Source organism: Balaenoptera physalus, assembly GCF_965194825.1.
Source record: "Balaenoptera physalus genome assembly, chromosome: 16".
NCBI lineage: Eukaryota > Metazoa > Chordata > Mammalia > Artiodactyla > Balaenopteridae > Balaenoptera > Balaenoptera physalus.
This window is the reverse complement of record NC_138898.1, coordinates 25,995,407-26,020,391: the sequence shown is the minus strand read 5'-3', so window position 1 is coordinate 26,020,391 and position 24,985 is coordinate 25,995,407. Positions and strand designations below refer to the sequence as shown.

The 24,985-nt window shown below is 45.7% G+C and overlaps 1 protein-coding gene across 1 annotated transcript; it reads left to right on the top strand.

The window, feature by feature from the left end:
• Positions 1-6,765: 6,765 nt before the first annotated feature.
• BPIFA2 (BPI fold containing family A member 2) lies at positions 6,766-14,708 on the top strand. Its single transcript, XM_082432086.1, is given in 5 exon segments — positions 6,766-11,103; positions 12,746-12,882; positions 13,113-13,158; positions 13,942-14,069; positions 14,073-14,708. Coding segments are annotated over 5 exon segments (561 nt in total). The 5' UTR covers positions 6,766-10,928; the 3' UTR covers positions 14,148-14,708.
• Positions 14,709-24,985: the final 10,277 nt, after the last annotated feature.

Sequence of the window (24,985 nt, the reverse complement as noted above, 5' to 3'; positions counted from 1 at the left end):
CAAGACATGGGTCCCGTGAGGAAAGGCAAAGAGTTCTGCTATTTTCTCTGCATTTCCTCTCCTTTAATTCAGTGGCCACCACATAAGGCTCCAGGACGTTTTGGGGTTTTTTTCATTTTTTAAAATTTATTTATTTATTTATTTATTTTTGGCTGTGTTGGGTCTTCGTTTCTGTGCGAGGGCTTTCTCTAGTTGCGGCAAGCGGGGGCCACTCGTCATCGCGATGCGCGGGCCTCTCACTATCGCGGTCTCTCTTGTTGCGGAGCACAGGCTCCAGACGCGCAGGCTCAGTAGTTGTGGCGCACGGGCCTAGTTGCTCCGCGGCATGTGGGATCTTCCCAGACCAGGGCTCGAACCCGTGTCCCCTGCATTGGCAGGCAGATTCTCAATCACTGCGCCACCAGGGAAGCCCCTCCAGGACGTTTTATTCTCCTTTTTATTCAGTGCATCCCCAGTGTCTCCCAGCCAGGATCAGCATCTGATTTTAGAGAAGAGGTTCAGAGAGCTGACTTGCCTCAAATCACCACCTGTAAGAAGTAGGGTCAGGAAAGAGACCCTGTCCTTTTTCTCACCCTTAATCCTGCCCCTGGGCAGAGTTAGCTTTTCTGAGTACTCACCATGTGCCAGACACTGGGCTAACTGCCTTCAGGCTTAAATCTCACCTAATCCTCACACCAACTTTATCAAATGCACTATCGTGAGCTCTACTTGGCAAATGAGGAATGGGGGCTCAGAGAGTCTGTGTAACTTGCCCAAGGTCACACAGATGGTCAGCAGCAGGGTTAGGGTTCCAGCTGAGGTCTGGCTAATTATCGAAAGCCCTGTGAGACAAACACACTCAGAGCTACCCCAAGTTTGGGGATTCTGCCAACATCGGTCTTTTGTATTATCTGTATTATCTCCAGCTACACCATAATGTCATATTGTTTCTTCTTTCATGTCCCAAAGTGCTCAATTCAACCCAATTTAGTGTTTATGAAAGGCTTTCCTCAGGACCAGGCTCTGTGCCAGGGACAGAAGCCAAGGCAGGAAGAGGGAAAATTCTGACCATTTGCATGAAGTTTTCAATGTACAGAACATTTTCAAGAACATTACCTGCTTTGGGGAAAATAGTTGTCAGTACGTATGTTTGCCTCCACCCACTGCTGGTGGGCGCTGAGGGTGGGCACACATGAGTGCTCTTTGGGACCCCAGAGCCTGGCATGGGGCAGGGCCAGAATAGAAGTTCCCAAAAAATGTGATGAATGAATGGACGATGGGATGAGTGGATGGATGGAAGGGTGGGAGGATGGATGGATGGGTGGATGGAGTTCTGGATTCTTCTTGCTAGATTCTGGGTCTCATCCCTTACATTCATCTATTCAGCCAGTTGGTCAAACTTGATTAAGTTGCTCTTTTCACTTTAATTCAATGTAGTGCTTTTTGGGACCTACCACAAGCCGGGCCCTAGCTGGCTCCTGGGGACACAAAGAGAGCAGAACCGTGGTCCCTGACCTGAAGGAGCCCCAGTCTAGCAGAGGGGAAAGGGCTAACACACATTCCTTCAACCAGCAAACTTTTATGGAGTGACCCCTCTGACACAGAGTGATGCTAGGGAAACGGAGATGAATCAGAGTGCTTCCTACCCTTGAAGGGCTCAGACAGTCCAAGAGGGATGTCAGTTATTAAGATGTAAATGACAGTGTGATGTAAGTGGCTCAGAGCATGGGCTCTGGGATCAGGCTACCTAGGTTTGAATCCCAGCTCAGCCACTTACTAGGTGAGTGACCCTGAACAATTCACTTTCCCTCTCTGTGCCTCAGTTTCCTTGTCTATAAAATGGGGATAATATATTACCTGCCTCTGGTTGTTTGGAGGAGTAAACAATGAGATTACACTTTGCTACAGTCATGAGCTGATCTCAGTGGCTCATCTACTGCCCTGGAGGGTGGCCCATCTCTGGGACAAGGACCAAGATTTATTCATCTTTGACATAGGGCTTGGCCCTCAGGAAGTGCCCAATAAACAGTTATCAAATGGATGAGTGGTCCCAGCACAAAACTATTAACATTTGTTAAATGAATGAATGAATGAAGGGATAGATAGATGGATGGGGGGCCCAGTTCACTTTAGCAGGAAGGATCTGGAAGATGACACAGGGTGAAGACAGACAAGAGGTCAAATTCTGGGAGGTCAGCTAAGACTAGGGAGGGATTCAGAACTCACTCATGTCAATGGGCTGCTGACCTCATTCTTTTGCCCATTCATTCATTCAGACAGTCAGCGAATGCCAGTTAGCCAAGCCAGGTCCTGTGCTGGTCACTGGGACCTCGGAGATGATGTGATCCCTCACCTCAGAGATCTGATCTGATAGGACATAGCTGACCTCCCTTTCCCAACCCTTCTCTTTCTTCTTTTCTCCTTCCTTTCCTCCCTTCCCCTCTCTTTCCATCCTCTCTCTCTTCTTCCCTCCCACAAACATCATTTGATTCCTACTTTAATCAGATCTTGCTCTGAGTGACCCAAGGTGAAAAAAGGTAAGGTGTCCGGACTTCAAGGGACTCGGGGAAGGAGCCAGACCCGCTGAACATTCCTTTCAACTGTGTGCTGAATCTTCTCTGGGAGATTTGGGCAAAGTGTTCAGGGGACATTTCATGCGGCAGGAGGAAGAAGACCTGAACCTGGGAGGGGTGTGGGACGAGCCGCCTGTCCATCGGTCAGTCCATGAGAAGTAGTTCTTCACTTTCTAGGGGCCGGCACCTGGGGGAGTTGTTTAACCCAATAGGTGTTCCAGACACAGAGTCCAGGGCTTAGAAAAATGTTTGCAAGCTGAAAAAAAACAAAATGTGTCACCTTCAAAATCAGAAAAATGTCAAAATCTTGAAGTTTAAATTAAAGGTCTTCAGACTGTAACATTATAACAACTTTGTTAATTGTTATATTTAACAGTCATGAAAATGACAATATGTTTGAAAACAGTTGTTACTTTGATCTTTCGTATTTGGCAAGAATTCCCGAGGAAGCAATTCAAGTCTGAGAAATGCGAGCCTATTATAAATTGGGTGAATTATTCCTGCCTGACTGATTTCAAAAGCAAAATGACAATTCTTTCAGCTTTTTTTATAGCAACATGAAGAAATTACATTTGGTGGATGGGACGTGGGTGCCCTTCCGTATGTCTGCCATTGTGAGGGAAGTGGTGGGGGAGGGGAGCCTGTGGGCGGAACCTGGGAGCTGGGTGGGAGCGCGGAGACTCAGCCAGCCCTGCCCCTGCCTCTGTGCAACCTCAGCCCCGTCCACGTCCTCTCTGATCTCAGCAGCCTGGATGACCTCCTAGGACCTTTCTCGACTCGGGGCTGAGCCATGTGTGGAAAGAGATACCAGCTCGGAGCTTAAGGGCTGAGTCAGTGGGACCAGGAAGCTGCCATGGCTGAGGTTTAGCAGTCACGCGGTGAGTAGCATGTCCTAGTCCTGGGACGGCTAACCCTTAATGCCTCGCTGAAGATTTTCAATAAGAAATTCATCTCGCGACCCTTGTGGCTGGGACCTTTGTCCCTGAAAGACAAATACCTTCGGTGCAAGGAGCTGTCATCACTTCTCTTTCCGGGATGACCTGGACCAGCCTGTCTAGACCTCAGATGTCCTCAGAGGGTACCAACCTCCCTACCCACCGCCAGCGCCCTTTGCGTGCCCCCCATACCCAGGCCCTGCAGGGTTTGGAGAGTGTTTGGGCGGGAAGGGGCACTGATGCACCCCGAGTTGTGCCCACCCCACTGTCATCTTCTTGTTGCACGTCACAGACGCCTGGAGAAGAACTCAGCCTGGCATTAGCGCCCAGAGCAGAGAAACAACAGGCTCAGAGGGGCCCACAGCTGAGGGGAGAAGCCCCCGGCCAACCAAGCCCACACTCTCAGCCACTACACAGACCTGGGGTCACCATAACATGGAGGGGCCTGAGAGAAAGGAGCAATGGGTCGTAATGCAGCAAACGTGCCAAGTGTCTGGGGAGAGGCAGATGTGCAAGCAAAGTACTTGAAAACAGAGCAACATGGCTCTCCCTCAGGAAGTCACCCGTGGGCAAGATCCCTGATCTGTGTATTATAATAACAACAACAACAACAACAATGACAAGTCAGGGAACATGTATTCAACAGCTACTATTACAGGACATCGTTATGGCACTGGGGACACATCAGGGAACAAAACAGACAAAAGTCCTGCCTCATGGGGCCCCCATTCCAGTGGAAGAGCAAGAGGAGCACATCTTTAGAGATTGTGTCCAGGTTTATACATGTTAACTTGTGTACCCTTCAGACTGGTTCAGTGAGGTAGGCAGACCCATTGTGCCCACTTTACAGGTGAGTAAGCTGAGTCTCTGAGAGGGAAAGGTCACAAGGCTAGTAAGTGGCAGAGTCAGGATTTGAACCCAGGCCTAGCATGCTTTTGAGAACTGCACACACTGCCCCTTGTCACCCTCCTATTTTCCTGGGCTCCTAAATGCTGTGATAGGTCACCACTCACTACTATTTATTGTAGTAATAGTAATGATGATGATCGCAATTATTCATGGAGCACCTTCTGCAGCCAGGGCTGGGCTGGGCTCTCTACTGACATTTCCTCATTTAGTTCCCCCAGCAGCTCTTCTAAGGTAGAGGACATTCTAGTTCTCATTTTATGGTTAAAAACCCCAGACCTCAGAGAGGTTGGGGTACTTGCCTGCTGTCACACAGCCAACAAGGGAAAAGTCTGGGATGCACAGCCGAGGCTGACACTAAGAGCAAGCTTATTGTGCTGTTATAAATAAAATGCATGAATTTTTAAATGTGTATATTTTAATTAATCAGCAATAAAGAAAAATGCTTCTGCAGACTGTAATAAATATTTATTGAGCATCTACTGTGTGTCAGGCCCTGGGGATGATGCCCTGTGGTCCTGGCCCTCATGGCCTCAGAGCAGGGACGATTGTTACTGTGTCCTATGAGCTGGTGCGATTCCTGCTCAGAGCAAGAGCGTGGGGTGCCCCAGCTGGTGGGAATGTAGCAAGTAGCCCCCAGATGTTCCTGACCACCTCTCAAGAGTCCTGAGAGCTCAGCTGAATAGCAGGGAACCTCTGCTCATTTTGTAGTTAGAGGAAACGGAGACCCTAGGAGAAAATGAGTGTCTTGCTCCAGGTCACAAAGCAGGTTATTAACAGAGCCAAGACTGGAACCCAGATCGGGGTCTCCTCCTCCATACCCCAGCACCAGGAAGGTCCCAGAGTCCCACCCTCCATGAACATGTGATGTCAATGTGCCCATCACCAGCTGGAGGGACCTTTAGAGATGACCTGGTCCCGCACCACCAAATGTGCGGTTGCTCCACTCTCCCCTCCTGAACTTGTGGCAGACATTACTAATCAATGATGCCCTCTAAGCCCAGGAGCTGCCTGGGAGGGCTTCTCAGCAGAACACTCCATCCAGTCCCTACAATCAGTCAGACTTGTAGTTGAGAACATAGTTCTTAAGAGTTCCCTTACGTGGCCCCGGAAGGGAAACTGAGGCTCAGTGAGGAATCACACCTGCCAAGGGCTATACACCAGCACCTAAGGGAGTCGGAATTTCCAGACACTGGTATACTGGAGGCCTGAGACCATTTTAGCTCATCTGGTCTTTACTGCACACAAAAATAAGAAATGCTGTTGCCGTTGATTAAGCATTAAGCATACTGGATGCTTAATCTTCTCATTTAATCTTCTCCATAACCCTGTGGGGCGGGGCCGCATACAGATGGGAGACCTGAGTTGGACGGGAGTGAAATGACCAGAAACCAGCAATAATTATAATCACCATCATCACTGTTGTCACCATGTATCGGGGGCCTACCACACATTATCCCACCGCCTCCTCACAATATGCCTGGGAGGAAAGTCCCATCATCAGTCCCATTTCACAGGTAGGGGAAACTGAGGCTCAGGGTGATGAAGCCCCTTGTCCAGGCAGCACAGCCAGCAACAGGCAACGAGAGAGGATTCGATCCCAGCCTGCCCAACTCCAGAGCCGGGGTCTGACTACCGCCCCCTCGGTACCCTTTTAATTTCCATTTTGCAACCTGGATCCAGGCACGGGGGTGTTTACCCATTTTACGATGAGACAGCTAAGGCCTGGGGTGAACACCGGGTCTGAGGTCATTACATCACACTTGGCCCCCTGGGCTGCGTTCCTGAGGCGGGAAAAACTCTCTTCACAAGATTTCAGCACAGCCCTCAGCTCTGTGCCCACAACCAGGGCAAGAGGGACCTCATGTGTTTGCAGAACTGGGCACAGACAGCCAGGAAGGGGCGTCTGCTGACTGGCTCAAGGCTCTGCTGGACGGCATCTTCCACGTCTCAGGCCCAGGCTTGGGCACCTGGGCTGCCACCTTCTCCCTGCTCTGTGCTCTGATGGTGGGACCACAGTCAGCGCGAGGAAAACTAGCTCCCAAAGCCTCCAGCCCTACTCCTACTTTGCTCTGGACGTGTTCACGTGGAGGACAGGCTTACAGGTCCCTACTGAGCTGCAGGTGGGCGACCGGAGGAGATGAACACTGGGTGGCCTGGAGCTCTCTGCTGGTGCTCCCAGCCTGATGCCAAGTGGGCACCCATCTGTGCTTCCTGGACCGTATTCCAGGTTGACATGGGCCCAATGCACCGGGCGTTACAACCAAATCAAACAGCAGAGGCTGAGGAATAAACAGGATATTCTAGCCCAAGGACTCTCCTGCTGCACCAGCTGGCCTCAAGTGACATGGTAGAAAGGTCCTTCCCTGGGGACTCAAATTCCTGTCCTTGTGAGTCCTGGGCGAGCCACCTCCCTTCCCTGAACCTGTTTCCTCAGCTGGAAAATGGCGCTTTCCAAACCTCCTCACGGGGTTGTCGTGGGCACCAACGGTGAAAGTGGACCTGCAGTAAGAAGCCCAGGGCCAGGCACTCACCCGCACCTACTGGGTGCTGGGCACTGGGGCCAAAGAATGCGACTCGCTGCTGCCCCCAGAGGCTGCGAGCTGGAACAGCCGATCTCAATGGGAGAGGATGCAGAACTGCGTGCCCTCTCCAGCCTTGCCCTTTCCCATCTGTGTGGCCTTGAGCAAGTCATCCTCCCCTTCTGAGCCTCACGCTCTGCAGCCGGGAAATGGGGGCAGTAACACCCCCTGCGTGGTTGCTGAGGGGATGAAACAAGATGAAGCAGGATAAGCACCTAGGGTTGTGAGGGTCATGTCTGGGCTGAGCTGGGGCTCCAGAGGATGGGGTGGAGGTCACAGCTCATAGAATTCAGGTAGAAAGTACCTTCAAGCCATCTAGTCCAGTTGTTTCCATTTCTAGCCAGCCGCCCCCAGGCAACTCCATCCCGGAGCCCCTGACCCTAAGTATCTAGGGAGGGCATCAGGCATCTATAGTTTAAGCAAACTTATTAGGTGATTTTGTTTAACCTTTTTTTAAAAGGCTATTGCCCAGAGTAGAAAATTTCAACAAACCTAAAAGATATGAAATGAAAGAGGAAAATAAGTGGGGTTCACGTCACCGTGTAGCCTTGGATGAGTCCTTCTCCTTCTCTGGGGCACAGCCTCCCCAGACTTCCCAGGAAGGAGGTTAAATTGATGAACTCTAAGCTCTCCTGTGGCTTTGATGTCTGTTATGTTTCCAATGTGGTCATGTGACCCTTGAGTAGTTATCAGAAGGGAGGAAGCAAATGTGTATCTACAAATGTGTTAAGTCAGGATTTACTGTGGGTTTGAATGGCATGATCCAACTCACACTGGCTTCAACAAATATAAAAGAGGGAGGGAGAAATGTGTTTGAACTGGAAAGTCCTGGGCATAGAGGACTTCAGGCACAGCTGAATCCAGGCACTAAAAGGATACATTTTCTCATTCCCTTAATATGGCTTCATTCTCTAGTGAGATTTGTCAGATAATTGTATCTAAATTTTTTAAGGACAAAAACAGACCCAGGCAATCTGTGCAGGCCCAGGCAATCTGTGCAGACCCAAAGCCCCCTTTGCTGGTAGTGAGCTCTTTTATCCAGAACAGTAGTTATATGGTCTCCATGATACTGTAAATGTACCCCTTGTGTAGGGATGGAAATGTATGTGTTTTCTTCATATGAGTCTAGCTTATGCTGTCTTGTTCTTGCACATGTGCATATGTGCACGTGTGAATGTGCACATGTTCACATGTGTAAGTACGTATGTGCTTGTTCAAGAGTCCCACACACACTGCTGGGATTAGGATCCAGAAGACCTCAGAAAAAAGGGGGGCATGGTTTCTCTCCACTTAGGTAGATTTAGTCTAGTGTACATCAGACTTGGTGTACACTAAACCTTTAGCAGAAGGGGGCCCTTGAGGGTGTGGTAAAGTCCTATCCTCATGTGGGTTGGAGCCAGTGAACCTGCAGAGGAGTGAGCGACCCTGAGAATATGGCTCCTTAGAAAGCAGGACCTTTGAGGTGCATGTGTGCCCACCTCCAGGGCCACCCCCAGGGGACAAGAGTGTCTAGTTAATTTCAACTCAAATCTCAGCCATGAGAGGCGGCCGACATCAGTGGGAGAAGTTGGCTTTGTCCTGGGTGTGGTCCATGATGAGAAACAGCACCCACACCAGCCACTGTGACCCCAGGAGGCCACGGCCAGGTGGAGGTGGGGTCTTGGGAGGAGGGAGGGTGAGAAAAGGAAAGAGGCAGGAAGCCTGAGGGAACCACATCCCCATGAGGCAGCCAGACTCAGGTAGAAAGAAAATCTGGGGGGAAGAATCATACAAATATGCAACAATGGTCTTTGAACAATAGACTGAAGAAATTTAGAATCGCACACGGCTCACAGTCACATGAAGTCACACAGGACCTTAGCAGTCATCTGATCAAATTCTTGAGCATCTCTGGTGAGGGGGCCATCGCCACCTTCCCAGGTAGTAGATGGCCTTATAGGATGCCCCAGAGAGAGGCTTGGAGCATTCTACAGACAGGTCAGGGTCTAGGGGACCCATGTGAGAGGAAAACCCCAGAGTGGGTGTGGTAACAACTGGCTGAGGGCAGAGAGCAAAGGAAAAAAGTCAAATTTTGATGATTTGCCATGAAAGAAGCCAGCAAGGAGCTGAGATCGGGGAAGATGGGGAGGGACCACCTCAGGCAGGCAGTCACGGAGGTTCTGAGGTGATGTCGAGAGCCAGAGACAGTTGTGGAGGAAAGTTCTGGGAAGAGGGAATGGTCTGTGCAAAGGCCCAACACAGCAAAGAGGCTGTCATCTTTCTGGAACAGAAGGGAGACAGTAGGGGCCAGGGAGGGAGGGGTAGATGAGTTTGGAGAGGCAGTGAGCAGATAACACAGGCTCTTGTGGGCCGTGGTGAGCACTTTGGGTTTAAGCTGAGAGACCCCTCTGGCTGCTGCATTGAAGGTAGAGGGGTTGAGGGCAAGTGTGCAGAGGGAGACCGGATATTGGGGGTTAATACGGATGCAGATTTTGTTCACTCTCAGGAGGAACACTACTGAATAAATGGAGCAGGCAGGCTTGGGAGGATTGTAGTGAGCAACCCGTCATTGCAAACGTTGGCCCGGAGGCTGGCTCCACCGTGAGGGATGTTGTGGAGGGCACTCAGACGCCAGAGGAGGGTTGGGATAAATGACCCCACTGGTCTCTGACCCTGACTCTATGGGTCACAATTCTAGCTCCATCTCTGTCCCTGTCTTACTGGGTGACCTCATGCTGGTTGCTTTCCCTCTCTGAGCCTGAGTTTCCAAATGAAGACAGAATTAGGCTGGATGATCACTGTGGGTCCTCCTACCAGAACATTCTCCAACTCATCAGTTCTATCCATTCTCAGTCTTTACCCCAGCCCACAATGGCAACCGTCTTGGCAGCTGGAGGCTCTATGAGAACCTGATCTTAGTCTTGGCACAAAGTGCTCTCCATATCCATCCATTCCAGTTCAGGCATCCTCAGTGACCTTTGGGTTGGAAGTCTCTGTGTTCACTCTGGACAGGGGTTATTTTCTTTGGCGTCTCCTTGGATGGCTCTGAAACCAGGGCTTGCTTCCAGGGGCAGCCTCCCATCCCATCGCCACCATATAAGGGCCATCACCACCCAGCACAATTCCAGGAGACTGTGCAGGGGAGCAAGGATTTGGTATTTTCCTCCAAACCTGTGAATGGTGGACTTCTTCATTAATGTCTCCCCACATGGAGGCCTTCAGAATGTGTTGGGGGCAAGAGGCAAAGGGAAGGGCCACTTGAATTAGCTACTATTTTGAAAATAGGAAATTAAGAAATAGATTATATTAGAAGTGTCAAACCTATGAGCAATGCATGGTCATGATGTGGCACCCTTTTATTTGTTCATACCTTTATTTGGCAAACCTTTATTTTGTTGTACTGTACTAGGTGCAGGCTTTTTACTATGGGTTGGGAATTCAACAGTGAAATAAGTCACAGTCCCTCCTCTAAGGAGTTCACAGCGTGGTGGGAAAGACAGACAAGTCATCACTAATTGGTACCCAGAACTCCGATCAGAGAATGAAGGCAGCAAAATGGTGGAGTGGGGCCCCCTAAACCTAGACTCTGGGGAGGGGCCTAGAGTGGGTTTCATAGAGGACATGATGTCTTACTGGAGAGTCAGTAGGAAGTGACTTAGGTAAAAAGGCAGAGAAGAGGGAAATGTTCCAGGCAGAGAAGACAGCATGTGCAAAGGACCTCTGTGTAAAGAGCATTGACTTGGAGTCAAGTGTGACTTGTCATATAGCAGCTCCTCCACTCACTGGCTGTGTATGTCTGGGCAAGTTGCTCTAGCTTTCTGACCTGTGCTGCCCATCTGTAAGAGAGGAGATAACCACATCGATCTTAAAGGACTGTTGAGTGTAAGAGTGATAGGTGCTCATCAAAGATCCCTTTTCTCTATGGGTAATTCTCACTCCTGTTTCTCCCATGACTGTCCAGGTGTCAGGACAAGATGTTTCAGCTTTGGAAACTTGTTCTCTTGTGCGGCCTGCTCACTGGGACCTCAGTGTCTCTTCTTGAGGATCTTGGCAATGATGTTGTGAGCAAGCTGAAACCTGTTCTCGATAAAGGACTTGAGACCATTGACAGTACACTTGGACGTGAGTCAGCAAGAAGAATGATCAGTGGCAACTAGGAGCTTGCCTCCTAAACACTATGCCTGTATTACCAAAGGCTGCCACCAGGGGCTGCTCTTTATGGGTGGTCTCCTGAGAGAGGTGGTGATTTGGTTCCTGGTTCATTCATTTTTTTATTTTTCTAGAAACAAGTAATGCTTAAATAAATAAAACTTTACATATTATATCACGGTAAATTTTCTAATACATGCATAGGATAAATTCCTAAAAGTGACATTTCAAAAGTTCAAAAGGTATGCACATTTTAAATTATACTGGATATTGACAAATAATCCCCTATGTTAACATTTTCTCCAATAGTCTTTTTTTCTACTCCCTTGACAGCACTGGTATGGAAAACTTAAATATTTTGCCAGTCTCACAGATGAAAGGTTATAATTCATCTCACTTACCATTTCTCTAATTATGAAAGAATCTACATATTTTAACTCAAATATTTTATTTATATTTTTAGCATATTCTTCTGTTGAGTCATTCAATTAGCTTAGTAATTTGTATTAACTGATTGGAAATCGAGCCCTACTTAGCTTAGGTAGCTTTAAAACTACCTACCTTTCTACTTGATCATATCTCCTTATAATTATGATTTCTTGAAAGAACTTGGCCTGCTTTTCATTTTCTGGAAACATTGGCAGCACACTGACAAACATTCTTTATAGGAGAAACTAACTTCTGTACGTGACTGCCTTTCAAACCTTGCCAGGGCTTAGGCAACTTGCAAAGAAACAGAAGGGATCCACTCTCCAATTTCATTGCTGATAAAACTGAGCTCAGAAACAGAAGTGTCTGGATCGAGGTCACCTAGTTAGTTACAGGACCAGATGTAGTTTCCATGTCTGTTTGCGTCATTATAACTAGGTAGATAGATACTGTCCATTGCAGAGCCATGTTGCTGTACTATGATTACGTATCTTTTCTTGTAGCCTTTCTTTTCTCCTTGAGCGAGTTGTTGCCTTGTTGTTTCTTATTTGAATTATTTTCTGCACATATATTCTTAATTCTTTTCAAATGTGCCATTCAACTTCTACCATACCACTTACTCTACCAAATCCCTCTTTTCTCTGAAGATCCCCCTTTAGGACACTCTGTCCTCCTGCTCCTGTATGAATTATTGCTTTCTAGGCCTGCTGCAAAGCTGTCATCCAGGGACTCCTATTTGCCACTTTCATGAGTTGGAGCCATATTTTTTCCTTGATTCTAGATTTTCCATTTCTTAGTTTATTCTAAGTTTATTTTGTTTGTGTGAGCATCTCATTAGAGCGTCACTACTAGAAGCTGATGTGCAATCAATATCTATTGCCTGGTCACTGGATCGATTGCTTTGTTGATGAATGATGAGTATATCTTAGTGTGAAGGCAGCATGGAAGGAACAAGGTCTCCTTAGCTGTGTGACTTTAGGCCCATTTCTTAACCTTTTGATCCTTTATTTCCTCATCTGAGTGCAGACAATAATAATAATTATTATATAATAATTATAATATATATTATTAGTAGATAATAATAATATCTACTTTATGGAGTTGTTATAAAGATTAAATGAAATAACACAGGCAAATGGTCTCATTTAGTATCTGGTGCAGAGTAGCTGCTTCATAAGTTGTGTATCACACTAAATGGAGATTGTTTCTACAGCTATCCTTCAGAAATTGAAGGCCGACTTGGAGGCGCTCCAGGAATCCACGTCTTGGCAGGAGGCCCAGCAGAAGATCCAGGAAGCTGAGAACTTGTTGGACAAAGCCCTTTCTAAAATTTTTCAAGTAGTGGAAAAGGTGAGTCGCTGCTTCATGGTAGAAATCTTTGTTCCAAGAAAAGAGAATACATATCTTTAGGGGACGTAAGATTAAGGTCAAAGACAGAAGGGTGAATAAACCTTGTGTGTCCCTGCAGAGCGGAAGTCGTCTGAGGCCAGCTCTACCAGAGCTTGGGTAAATTACAGGCAGGGCTGCAGGGCCTATCTGGGCATCTCATGGGTTTGGGCTTTCTCATTCTGTGATTTCAGGGTCAGGATGAAGGTTCTCTTTACCCTTACCTCTACCTGTTTGCTGGTGCCTAAAGCCACTTTTCCAAGGAATAAGACTTGTCTTCTCTGAAAATAGCTGAGTATATATAGTCTGAATGCCCTCAGGAGAGAGGAAACCAGAATCCACAATACATGGGTGGCTCCACACACGAAGTTCTGGAGTCCAGCAGTTCTGGGTTCAAATTCTGACTGTACATAAAAGAGAATGAAATAATGCCACTTGAGCAACATGGATGGACCTAGAGATGAACATACTAAGTGAAGTAAGTCAGAGAAAGGCAAATGTCATATGATATCACTTATATGTGGAATCTAAAATATGACACAAATGAACTTATTTACAAAACAGAAACAGACTCACTGACATCAAAAACAAACTTATGGTCACCAAAGGGGAAAGCGCTGTGGGGGGATAAATTAGGAGTTTGGGATTAATTTATACACACTACTATATATAAAATGGATAACCAACAAGGACCTACTGCATAGCATAGGGAACTATACCCAATATTTTGTAATTACCTATAAGGGGAAAGAATCTGAAATAGAATATATATCTCTATCTACCTCAATCTATCTCTATATCTATATCTGAATCACTTTGCAGTATACCTGAAACTAAGACAACATTGTAAAGCAACTATACTTCAATAAAAAAAAAAAAATTCTGGCTCTGGCACATATTTACCCTTGGAGTCTTGGGGGAAACCACATTTGTCTGAATCTCAGTATGCCACGCCATCCAATGGAGAGATTCAAACCTCTGAACAGGGTTCTCATGAAGAACAAAGCAGGCAAGGTCAGTGAGGCTCATATGCGCATCACGATGCTGGCATAGAGAAGTGCCCAGAAATGGCTGTCATGAGGAGTGACAAGGGTGAATTGTGGTTTTTGCACAGGTTGAAAATCAGTAACGTCCACATCCTGGATATCAAATAATTCGAAGTGACTCCTGATGGCAAAGGCGCTAGCCTGAGTATCCCCATCACCACTAACGTCACCCTGACCCTATGAGTAGGCATTAGAATCTGAGGTTTGGGAGAGGCAGTGCAGCATGGCCGATGAATCTCCAATCTGGAATCAGATACAGAGATAGGAAAATGAGGATGTGTAGAAGAGTCTTTATAAATTAACTGCACTAAGATTTCATCATCCATTAGCTATGAGATCTTGGGATAGCTACTTAACTTCTCTATACCAAATGTTTCCTCTTTCTGAAAATAGAGATAATAATAGTACTTTTCCCTCATGGTATTGGTGTAATGATTCAATGGATCAATCCATGTAAAATAGTTTTTTTTGAAACACCTAACACAGAATTTGTTCTCAATAAATGTTAACTATTATTTTTATTTTAATCATCAGTGTGATACTGTATAGAAATATCACATGAACCAAACCCATGTGGCCAGCTGAATAAACTCCTAATGTAAAAAAGTAGATTCCATAAAGAAAATAGACCATATTGACATTATCCATAGACATCCCATATAATGTCCACACAGATGGAGGAACTCAAGTGGGCAATGTGAAGGGACTTCTAGACCTCTGTTCATTGTGAATCTTATTTCCTGCAGGCCTCTGTTGGGTGAGCTTGTCAACCTGGGCCTCAACTTGGACCTCCAGACTAGTGTCAGCATTGAAACTGATGCCAAGACTGGTGTCTCCACAGTGGTCGTGGGATAATTCACCAACGACCCAGCCAACATCTCACTCACCTTACCGGACAGGTCAGGCCCACCCATCTCACCACAGCAGGGCTCCCAGAGGATTTGGGACCCCTAATTTCAACCTTATTCCTATACCTGGGAGGGAGCATAGTATGGTGAAAAGGAGTTCAGACTCTTGTGTCAAGTTTGCTTTGCCACTAACTTGTGACTTTGTAACCAATTTAGCCTCTCTGAGCTTTAGTTTTCACATCTGTAAACTGAGGATGATAATAATACCTAATTCATAGGTACTGTGCTGACCAAATGAGAAAATGCAAGTGTTTAGCATTCAGCCTGGCACATACTAAGCTCTCAGTAATAATAATATCCATGCTGACTTTCTGTCTCTTTGTTCTTCCCATTACTGAGACATGAGTGTTGACCTCTCCAACCATAATTGCGAATTTGCCTATTTCACCTTTCAGCTTTATCTGTTTTTGCTTTATGCTTTTTGAAGCTCTGTTGTTAGGTGCATGCACATTTAGCATTGCTATATCTTCTTGAAAAACTGACCCTTTTGTTATTATATAATGTCCCTTAATAATAATAATAATAACAATAATAATAATAAACTGTGTTTACCTTCTTGCCTCCAGTTCGGAGGGAGAAAGAGGAGTGAATACCTACCATGGGCTCTAATTTCAGATTTCCCCAAATCATCCTCCACCCACTGGAAAATTCCAAAAATGAGATCTTGAAAACATAATCCTCTCCATTTAAATCACTGATCTGTGGTAACCCACAAAATCTGCATCCTAAACTGTGTGCTTGAAAGAGCATGTGTAGCCCAGGGAAGAGGGTGGAGGGAGAAAGGCTGACTCTGGTCATGGCTGGCAGAGGAAAAGTGGTCTGGAAGCTGAAGGCTGGGGGAAGGTTGCCTTTGACAGGGAACAAGGCTGAGCCATGAGCAGAAGTCAATCCATCCTACCCCAACAAGGAATCTGATCACAGGTTGCCTAAAGACCCCTCAGAACCAAAGAAAGGCTCCACAGCCTACTATTACTTGGAAAGACTGAGACGTAAGTCCAAATACCTGAGCCCTGCTGGATACTGCCTTGTGCATAGTCCCAGGGAATTCATCCTGCCCTCTGGGTCCCAGTGTCCATATCTGTAAAATGGCATTCCACTCTGCTGCTCCAAATTCTCTCAGGACTTTTCTCTCCACTTTGGGTGGAATCCCAAGCCCTCCTCAGGGCCATCTAGGCACTGCTTGGTCTGGATCCACCTTCATGTCCCTGTGCTCTCCCCTTTGCCCACTCTGCCCTGGACATGCTAGCTTTTGCTCTGTGCCTCAGACAAACTTCTTCCCGCCTCAAAACCTGTGCACGGGCTGCTCTGGCTACATAGAACACCTTTTCCCCGAAGCCATCTCAACGTACGTCTCATTCTTCAGGGTCTAAAACAAAGCTTCTCCTATTCTCTCTTGTAAGAATCTATTCTTGCCCTTCTGAGTTCTTGTCACAAGTTTTCATTATATATTTAATTGTATGTTTACTTCATTTGTTCCTTCAGCCAAAAATGTATTACACATCTGCTACATGCCAGGCAGCCACCATTCTGAGCTCTGGAGAATGTACTGGTGACAGCAGACAAGGAACTTGTTCTCATGGAGTTTATTCTCTTGAGGGAAAGGCAGACAGATGAACATTCAGTACACTAATAAAGAGCCCACAAGGAAAGTGTCATATTGCAATGATCCCTGGGCAGAGCAGCACACTTAACAGGGTACTATGATACAAAGCCCTCCCTTAGGCAAGCAGTCACGGAGGGCTGCTCTGAGGAGGTGACAGTTATGCTGAGAGCTGCAGGTGGGAAGGAAGGAGCCAGACTTAGCCAAACTTGTTTAATATACTATTTAGGTGCCAGTTTAGGAGCTGCTTGTGCTTTGCTCATCCCTGTGTCCCCAGTCTCACTTGGTTTCTGGCGCATAGTTGGTGCTCTATAAATATGTGTTGAATGAATGAATGGATAGATGGATGGATGGATGGATGGATGGATGGATGGATGGATGGATAGATGAATGGATGGATGGATGAATGGATGAGGTCTCAGGGTTGTGATGAGACTCATGGGGTATTGGGGTGAGCTGCTGGTCAGACATGGGGTTCTAAGTGATGATCCCCTTGGATAGAGGCTCAAGTCACCTGACTTCAAGGGGCTCCACCATCTTCCACCCTCTTCCCACTTCTCCTGCTTGGCTGCTCTGCCAACTTCACCAAGCTTTATCAGTTTCCTCCCTTTTCCAGCCCCATTGGACTGGTCAGTGAAGCCATGAACACTGTGGTCAAACTCGTGAGAAAGACAATGTCCCTTGTGGTGCAGTATGAGGTGAGTCCCCAACTCCTGCGGGCCCAGAGCCAGGCCTGCTGGGGGGCAGGTGTGACATTCCCTGGCCTGGCAGTAGGAGGAGGGGAGCAGGGGCCTGACATTAGCTGAAATCACTGGGTCCCACATTTGAACCATTTGCATACCCATGTACTGCCAGTAGGCCTTCTAGCTAATATTTTCTTTAATCAACACAATTTTACTTAAATTTATTTAAATACATTTATTTTTAAAAGGAAACTTTATACCACTATCATAAATAGAAATTAATATCACTTATCATATAATTAAAAAATAAGCACAGAAGAAGTGAAACTGTCCCTGTTTGCAGATGACATGATGCTACACATAGAGAATCCTAAAGATGCTACCAGAAAACTACTAGAGCTAATCAATGAATTTGGTAGAGTAGCAGGATACAAAATTAATGCACAGAAATCTCTTGCATTCCTATACACTAATGATGAAAAATCTGAAAGAGAAATTAAGGAAACACTCCCATTTACCATTGCAACAAAAAGAATAAAATACCTAGGAATAAACCTACCTAAGGAGACAAAAGACCTGTATGCAGAAAACTATAAGACACTGATGAAAGAAATTAAAGATGATACAAACAGATGATGAGATATACCATGTTCTTGGATTGGAAGAATCAATATTGTTAAAATGACTATACTACCTAAAGCAATCTACAGATTCAATGCAATCCCTATCAAACTACCAATGGCAATTTTCACAGAACTAGAACAAAAAATTGCACAATTTGTATGGAAACAAAAAGACCCCCGAATAGCCAAAACATCTTAAGAAAGAAAAACAGAGCTGGAGGAATCAGGCTCCCGGACTTCAGACTATACTACAAAGCTATAATAATCAAGACAATATGGTACTGGCACAAAAACAGAAATATAAATCAATGGAACAGGATAGAAAACCCAGAGATAAACCCACACACATATGGTCACCTTATCTTTGATAAAGGATGCAAGAGTATACAATGAAGAAAAGACAGCCTCTTCAATACGTGGTGCTGGGAAAACTGGACAGCTACATGTAAAAGAATGAAATTGGAACACTTCCTAACACCATACACAAAAATAAACTCAGAATGGATTAAAGACCTAAATGTAAAGCCAGACACTATAAAACTCTTTGAGGAAAACATAGGCAGAACACTCTATATGACATATATCACAGCAAGATCCTTTTTGACCCACCTCCTAGAGAAATGGAAATAAAAACAAAAATAAACAAATGGGACCTAATGAAACTTAAAAGCTTTTGCACAGCAAAGGAAACCATAAACAAGACGAAAAGACAACCTCAGAATGGGAGAAAATATTTGCAAACGAAGCAACTGACAAAGGATTAATCTCCAAAATATACAAGCAGCTTATGCAACTCAACATCAAAAAAACAAACAACCCAATCCAAAAATAGGCAGAAGACCTAAATAGACATTTCTCCAAAGAAGATACACAGATGGCCAACAAACACATGAAACGATGCTCGACATCACTAATCATTAGAGAAATGCAAATCAAAACTACAATGAGGTATCACCTCACACCGGTCCGAATGGCCATCATCAAAAAATCTACAAACAAATGCTGGAGAGGGTGTGGAAAAAAGGGAACCCTCTTGCACTGTTGGTGGGAATGTAAATTGGTACAGCCACTATGGAGAACAGTATGGAGTTTCCTTAAAAAACTAAAAATAGAACTACCATATGACCCAGCAATCCCACTACTGGGCATATACCCTGAGAAAACCATAATTCAAAAGAGTCATGTACCACAATGTTCACTGCAGCACTATTTACAATAGCCAGGACATGGAAACAACCTAAGTGTCCATTGACAGATGAATGGATAAAGAAGATGTGGCACATACATACAATGGAATATTACTCAGCCATAAAAAGAAACGAAATTGAGTTATTTGTAGTGAGGTGGATGGACCTAGAGTCTGTCATACAGAGTGAAGTAAGTAAGAAAGAGAAAAACCAATACTGTACGCTAACACATATATATGGAATCTAAAAAAAAAAAAGGTTCTAATGAACCTAGGGATAGGACAGGAATAAAGACACAGATGTGGAGAATGGACTTAAGGACACGGGGAGGGGGAAGGGTAAGCTGGGACGAAGAGAGAGAGTAACATTGACATACATACACTACCAAATGTAAAATAGATAGCTAGTGGGAAGCAGCTGCATAGCACAGGGAGATCAGCTCGGTGCTTTGTGACCACCTAGAGGTGTGGGATAAGGAGGGTGGGAGGGAGACACAAGAGGGAGGGGATATGGGGATATACGTATGCATATAGCTGATTCACTTTGTTATACAGCAGAAACTAACACAACACTGTAAAGCAATTATATTCCAATAAAGATGTTAAGAAAAAAAAGATTCATACCCTTTGTATATGTCTCAGTCCATTCAAGCTGCTATAACAAGATACCATAGACTGGGTGGCTTGTAAATAACAGAAATTTATTTCTCACAGTTCTGCAGACTGGGAAGCCCAAGATCAAGTAAACGGCAGATTCAGTGTCTGCTGAGGGTTCGCTTCCTGGTTCATAGATGGCCATCTTGTGCTCTGGGGTCTCCTATATAAGGGCACTAATCCTGCAAACTTCATGATCTAATCACCTCCCAAAGGCCCCACGTCCAAATGCCATCACATTGGGGGTTAGGTTTCAACATATGAATTTCAGGGGGACACAAAAATTCCATTTATAGCAGTATTCACTCACATTGTCCATTCATGTGCCTTTTCCCCAGACCCATCCAATATCCCTGATCATCCAATATTGTTCCTTCCAGTCCTTTGACCAATGAGCCCTTCATCACTACCCACAAGCCCATGTCTAGCCTTACCTCAGGCCACTTCTCTCTCTGCACAGAGTAGATGACAGGTGCGCTGCCCAAAGCTCTGCCCAGAGAGATGATTTGGTCCCCTCTTTGGGCTCCTCATGAGTGGAGCTGTAGTGCCGCAGCAGACCATTTTCCTCTTATACCAGCATACCAAGCTGACCCATCCATGAATCAAATTCCAGATTTTTTCTCCTCTGTCGGCTGGTCAGAGGAAACCTCCATGAAGCCGTAAATGTTAGTTGAGGAAGAGGTGCCAGTGCAACAGTGAGGGATGACATGGGGTCTGGGCCACCTGCCTGTGCACCTTATTTGTGCCCTCTGAACTGCTCAGGCCTAATCCTGGATATGACATTTCCAATGTATGATGGATTGCTCCTGGGCCCACCTGACTTTCTGGCTTATTTTCTGGGTCTGGGTGTACTCAGCTCATGAGAAGTAGTTCTGACCACATGGTTATTTGATAGCCATGGTCAGACACAGGTGTCTACCTACCAGGTGCTGGTATCAAGCTAGGTGCTGTTTTCCAAATGATGTATAGTTCTCTGCAGCAGATGGCATGGCTTTTTTCTAGAACTCCAAGGGATATGTGCTGTGATTTTTCTACTGGGGCTTGACAAAGGCTCCACATGTTATTACTTCCTATCACAAACGCTTCTAGTACCACGGAATTTACAACTTTGCTTTTGTTTTGTTTTCTTTTGTTTCACAGTTATTTTAGCTATTCTAAGTCCTTAACGTTTCCATGTGAATTTTAAGAATCACCTTATCAATTTCTACAAAATCTTGCAGGGATTTTTATTGGTATTTCATTGAGTCTATAGATCAATTTGGAGGAGAAGACTTCTTAACAATATTGAGTCTTCCAACAGAATATATCTCTCCATTTATTTAGATCTTTAAAAATTCCTCTCAGCAATATTTTGTAGTTTTCAGTGTACAGATCTTATACATCCTTTGTCATATTATTCCAAAGTATTTAATATTTTTAATATTATCAATATGGCACTGTTTTAATTTCAATTTCCAATTGTTCATGGCTAGCATATAGGAATGTAATTGACTTTGTTTCTCAATCTTGTATCCTGTAACTTTGCTAAACTCACATGTTAGTTCTAGTAACTTTTTTGTAGAGTTCATCAAACTTTCTATGTAGATGGTCATATCATCTGTGAATAAAGATAGTTTATGTCTGTCTTTCCAATCCAGATTTTAATTTCCTTTTCTTATCTAGGTAGAAGCTCCAGAACAATGTTGAATAGAAGTGAGAGCAGACATCCTTGTCTTGTTCCTGAAACTAGAGGCCAAGCATTCAGTCTTTTACTATTAACTATGATGTTAGTTGTAGGTTTTGTGTAGATGCCCTTTATCAGGTTGAGGAAGCTCCCTTCTCTTCCTAGCTTGATGAAAGTTTTTAATCAAAGTTAGATGTTGGAGATCTATCCAATGCTTTTTCTGCATCTATTGAGATGATCAAGCAATTTTTTTTAGTTTGTTAATATGATAATTTTCAAATGCTAAGCCAATCTTTCATTCTTGAGATAAACCCCCATATAGTCATGATGTATTATCCTTTTTATACATTGCCATATTTAAATCACTGAAATTTCGAGGGTGTTTGTCGCTCTGTTCATAATGGATATTGGTCTGTATTGGTCTTAGTTTGGTTTTGGTAGTAGGGTAGCACAGAAGTACTTGATAAGTGTTCCCTTCTCTTCAGCTTTCTGGAATAGCTTGGGTATAATGTGGTGTTTGGTGATGACACCACATCAGCCTAGATCTTTCTGTGTGATAAGGATTTTTCTACAAATCCAATTTCTGTAATAGATACAGAGCTTTTCAGATCATCTATTTCTTCTTGAGAAGCTTTGGTAGTTTGTGTCTTTCAAGGAATTTGTTCTTTTTGTCTAAGTTATAGAACTTATTGCCATGAAGTTATTCATAATATTTCCTTATTACCCTTTTAATACCTGTAAAGTCTGTAATGCTGTCACCCCTCTCATTCCTGATATTGGTCATTTGTGTCTTCTCTCTTTCCTAATCTCCCTGCCTAGAGTTTTTTCAATTTTATTTATCTTCTAAGAGAACCAGGTTTTGATTTTGTTGGTTTTCTCTATTGTTTTTCCATGCTTATTTCAGTAGTTTCTACTCTGATCTTTATTACTTCCTTGCTTCTAATTGCTTTGGGTTTAGTTGACTTTTTCTAATTTCTTACAAGGATGCCAGGTCTGACGTGTGTGGTAAGGACCCAAGCAAATTCCCTCCTTTCCACTGGCTGACATTTGAGGCTGACATTGTGGCCCTGAATGGCTGGTCCTTGTGGATGACCCGCCTTCCCCCTTTCCTCCTGAGAACACCTCTGCTAGGCAGGACCCTGGGCTGGATGGAGCCAGCTTCTGCCCCATTGTGGTCCAGAGTGTTCACGGTCGTGGTGAGACCTGCAGTCTTCACTCCTTTGGCGCATCAACTCCAGTTCATTGAAAATCTTTGATATTTGCCATGCGTGTCCTATGGAGTCTTTAGCGGCCTCTGGAGAATTACAAGAGGAAATGCCACTGGGCAAGGCAGGCTCACAGAGCCTGGGACGAAGGGTGAGGACTGTGAGTGAATTTATCCAGAGACAAGATAGAGCCTACTAGAGCCAGACACCTCCACACTTACAGGTGTGTGTCCTTGGGCAAGTGACACCATCTCTCTGTGTCTCAGGCTTTGCATCTGTGAAATGGGGCAGTAACAATGCAAGCCTCGAGGGTTATTGGGAGGATTGATTAATTAATTTAATTAACCTACAAAGAATGCTTAGAGCAGAGGCTGTCCCACAGTCAGGCTCGATGGGTCTGCTCTTGTCATTCTTCCTGCCTCTCCTTGCAATGCCTGCAGGGGCTGTGGGCTGGTGTTGGGGGGCAGAGTGGGGTGTGGGATGGGGAATGAGTCACAGCTCCTCTGATGTTCTTCCTGTGGGCCTGGCTGCCTAGCTCGTGCCCCAGCCCTACCTCACCCAGCTGGGTGACTTTAGGGAATTTACTCAACCTCTCTGTGCCTCTGCAAAGGGAGGCCAATGATAACGGTACCTAGCTCAGAGGGCTGTGTGGAGGATTAAATAAGCAATTACAAGCAAAGCACTTAGACTGCCCCTCAAGCACAGTTAGCGCTCAACAAATGTTTACCAGTATAATCACTCTTATTTCAGCTAAGGGGGCCTCCTCATGCTCCATGTACAGCGGGATTGCCCAGAAGCTTATTCCCAGGTCCCACTTCCAGGAAGACTCTGACTCCATTGCTCAGGGGTGGCCTAGGAATCTGCATTTTTACAAGCACCACCCATCCCTCCAAAAGTACTACAATGCTCCCAGAAACCCAAGCTCTTCCACTTTCCCGTCCCCCTCTCCAGGCCACCCCAGAGCCCAGAAGAGCCACCATCATCATCTTTTGTCAAACCTAATATTCCACTCAGAAAGGGCCCTACCCCCACTTTTAGGGAAATTTGACTTTGGGTTAAAGTTCCAGTGTCTAGTCTTCCATGACTGTAAAATGTGTACATTTCTACAAAGAATGGGATACGTGAATAATAGATCCTGTTCCTTAGACGAGTGATTCTCAGTGAATGGACTAAGCCGGGCTGTCCCAGACCCCACTGATTCAGGTGTGCAGGAATCTGCATGTTACTCACCCATTCTACTGCCCCCTGGAGTGTGAGGACCTCTGCTTTGGGGAACCTAGAGCTGCCTTAGAGCCCAAGGAGAGGAGGAAGTGGCCACTCCCAATGGCCATGGGAGGACGCTCATGAAGAAAAGCCTGCACAGCCCTCGTTCTGCCAGGTCTCCTTACATCCCTGGGTGTCCCTCCCTGGAGCCATGGACGTGAGCCAGGGCCTCTTCGGGGCACATGGCCGCTGACTTCTCACCCCCGGTCCCATCCACACCTAGTTCCTTTGTTCCTCCAACCTGCTGGGCCTTTCCCCACCCCAGGGACTTTGCCCTGCGGTTCCACCCGCCAGGTGTGCCCTCCTACACCTGCACCCAAGGCCAGCTCCATCTCCTCCTCCTGGACCCAGCTCAGATGTCACCTCTCTGGAGACCTTCCCTAACCCTTTTCTAAAGTGGCCTCCCTGCAATTCCCAATTTCACCTCACTTTTCCCTCTCTATACAATTTGTAATTATTTCACGTATTGTTCATCTTTTGTTCTCGTTCTCTCACCAGACTATAAGCTGCTGGAGAAGCAGGGATTCTGTTGTTGCCCAGAGCCAAACACAGTGCCTGGCACATAGTGGGCCCACAGGGGATATTGGTTGACTGGACAAGTGAATGCTCCTCCAAGTCAAACTCCTGGAAAGCCAATTACCCAGAGGAGCAGGGGTTTTAACCAGTGTGAGTGGGCACGCCTTAAGAGGACCACAGAAATCCTGCTACTGTGAGCAACATTTTTAAACCAGGTACATATACGTTTATCATCACAAACCCAAGTTTTCATCACGTTTTCAAAATGCCTCCCAAAAATGTAAAGAAGCTTGTTCTAAGGTAAGTTCTTTGAAATAGTGCAGGAGATTGCTAATGGGTGAGGTTTGGGGTGTCCAGCATCTCCAACTCCCAAGGGAAATAGCAGCTCACCTCTCTGGGGTGGCAGCTCCTCAGGCTCACGTCCCCTCATGTGTGGCAGGAGGGTGCAGTGAGATCCCACACGGAGCAGGCTTAGCACAGTGAATGAGGCCACCAGGTAAATATCGGCATCACCAACCTGATAAAAGTAGCTGCTTCCACAGGAGCAGGGCACCCCTCCAGTGGCCTCCTCTCTGGGAGCACCAGTGGGGGACAGGGGCGGGGAAACACCCAGCTAACTTATAGCCTTTCTTTTAAATAGCTGCTCAAGCTCTACCTCCCCAGGGACGTCTTTTCTCTGCTTACCCCGCTCCCCAGCTGTCAGGTCTCCCCTCACTGCGC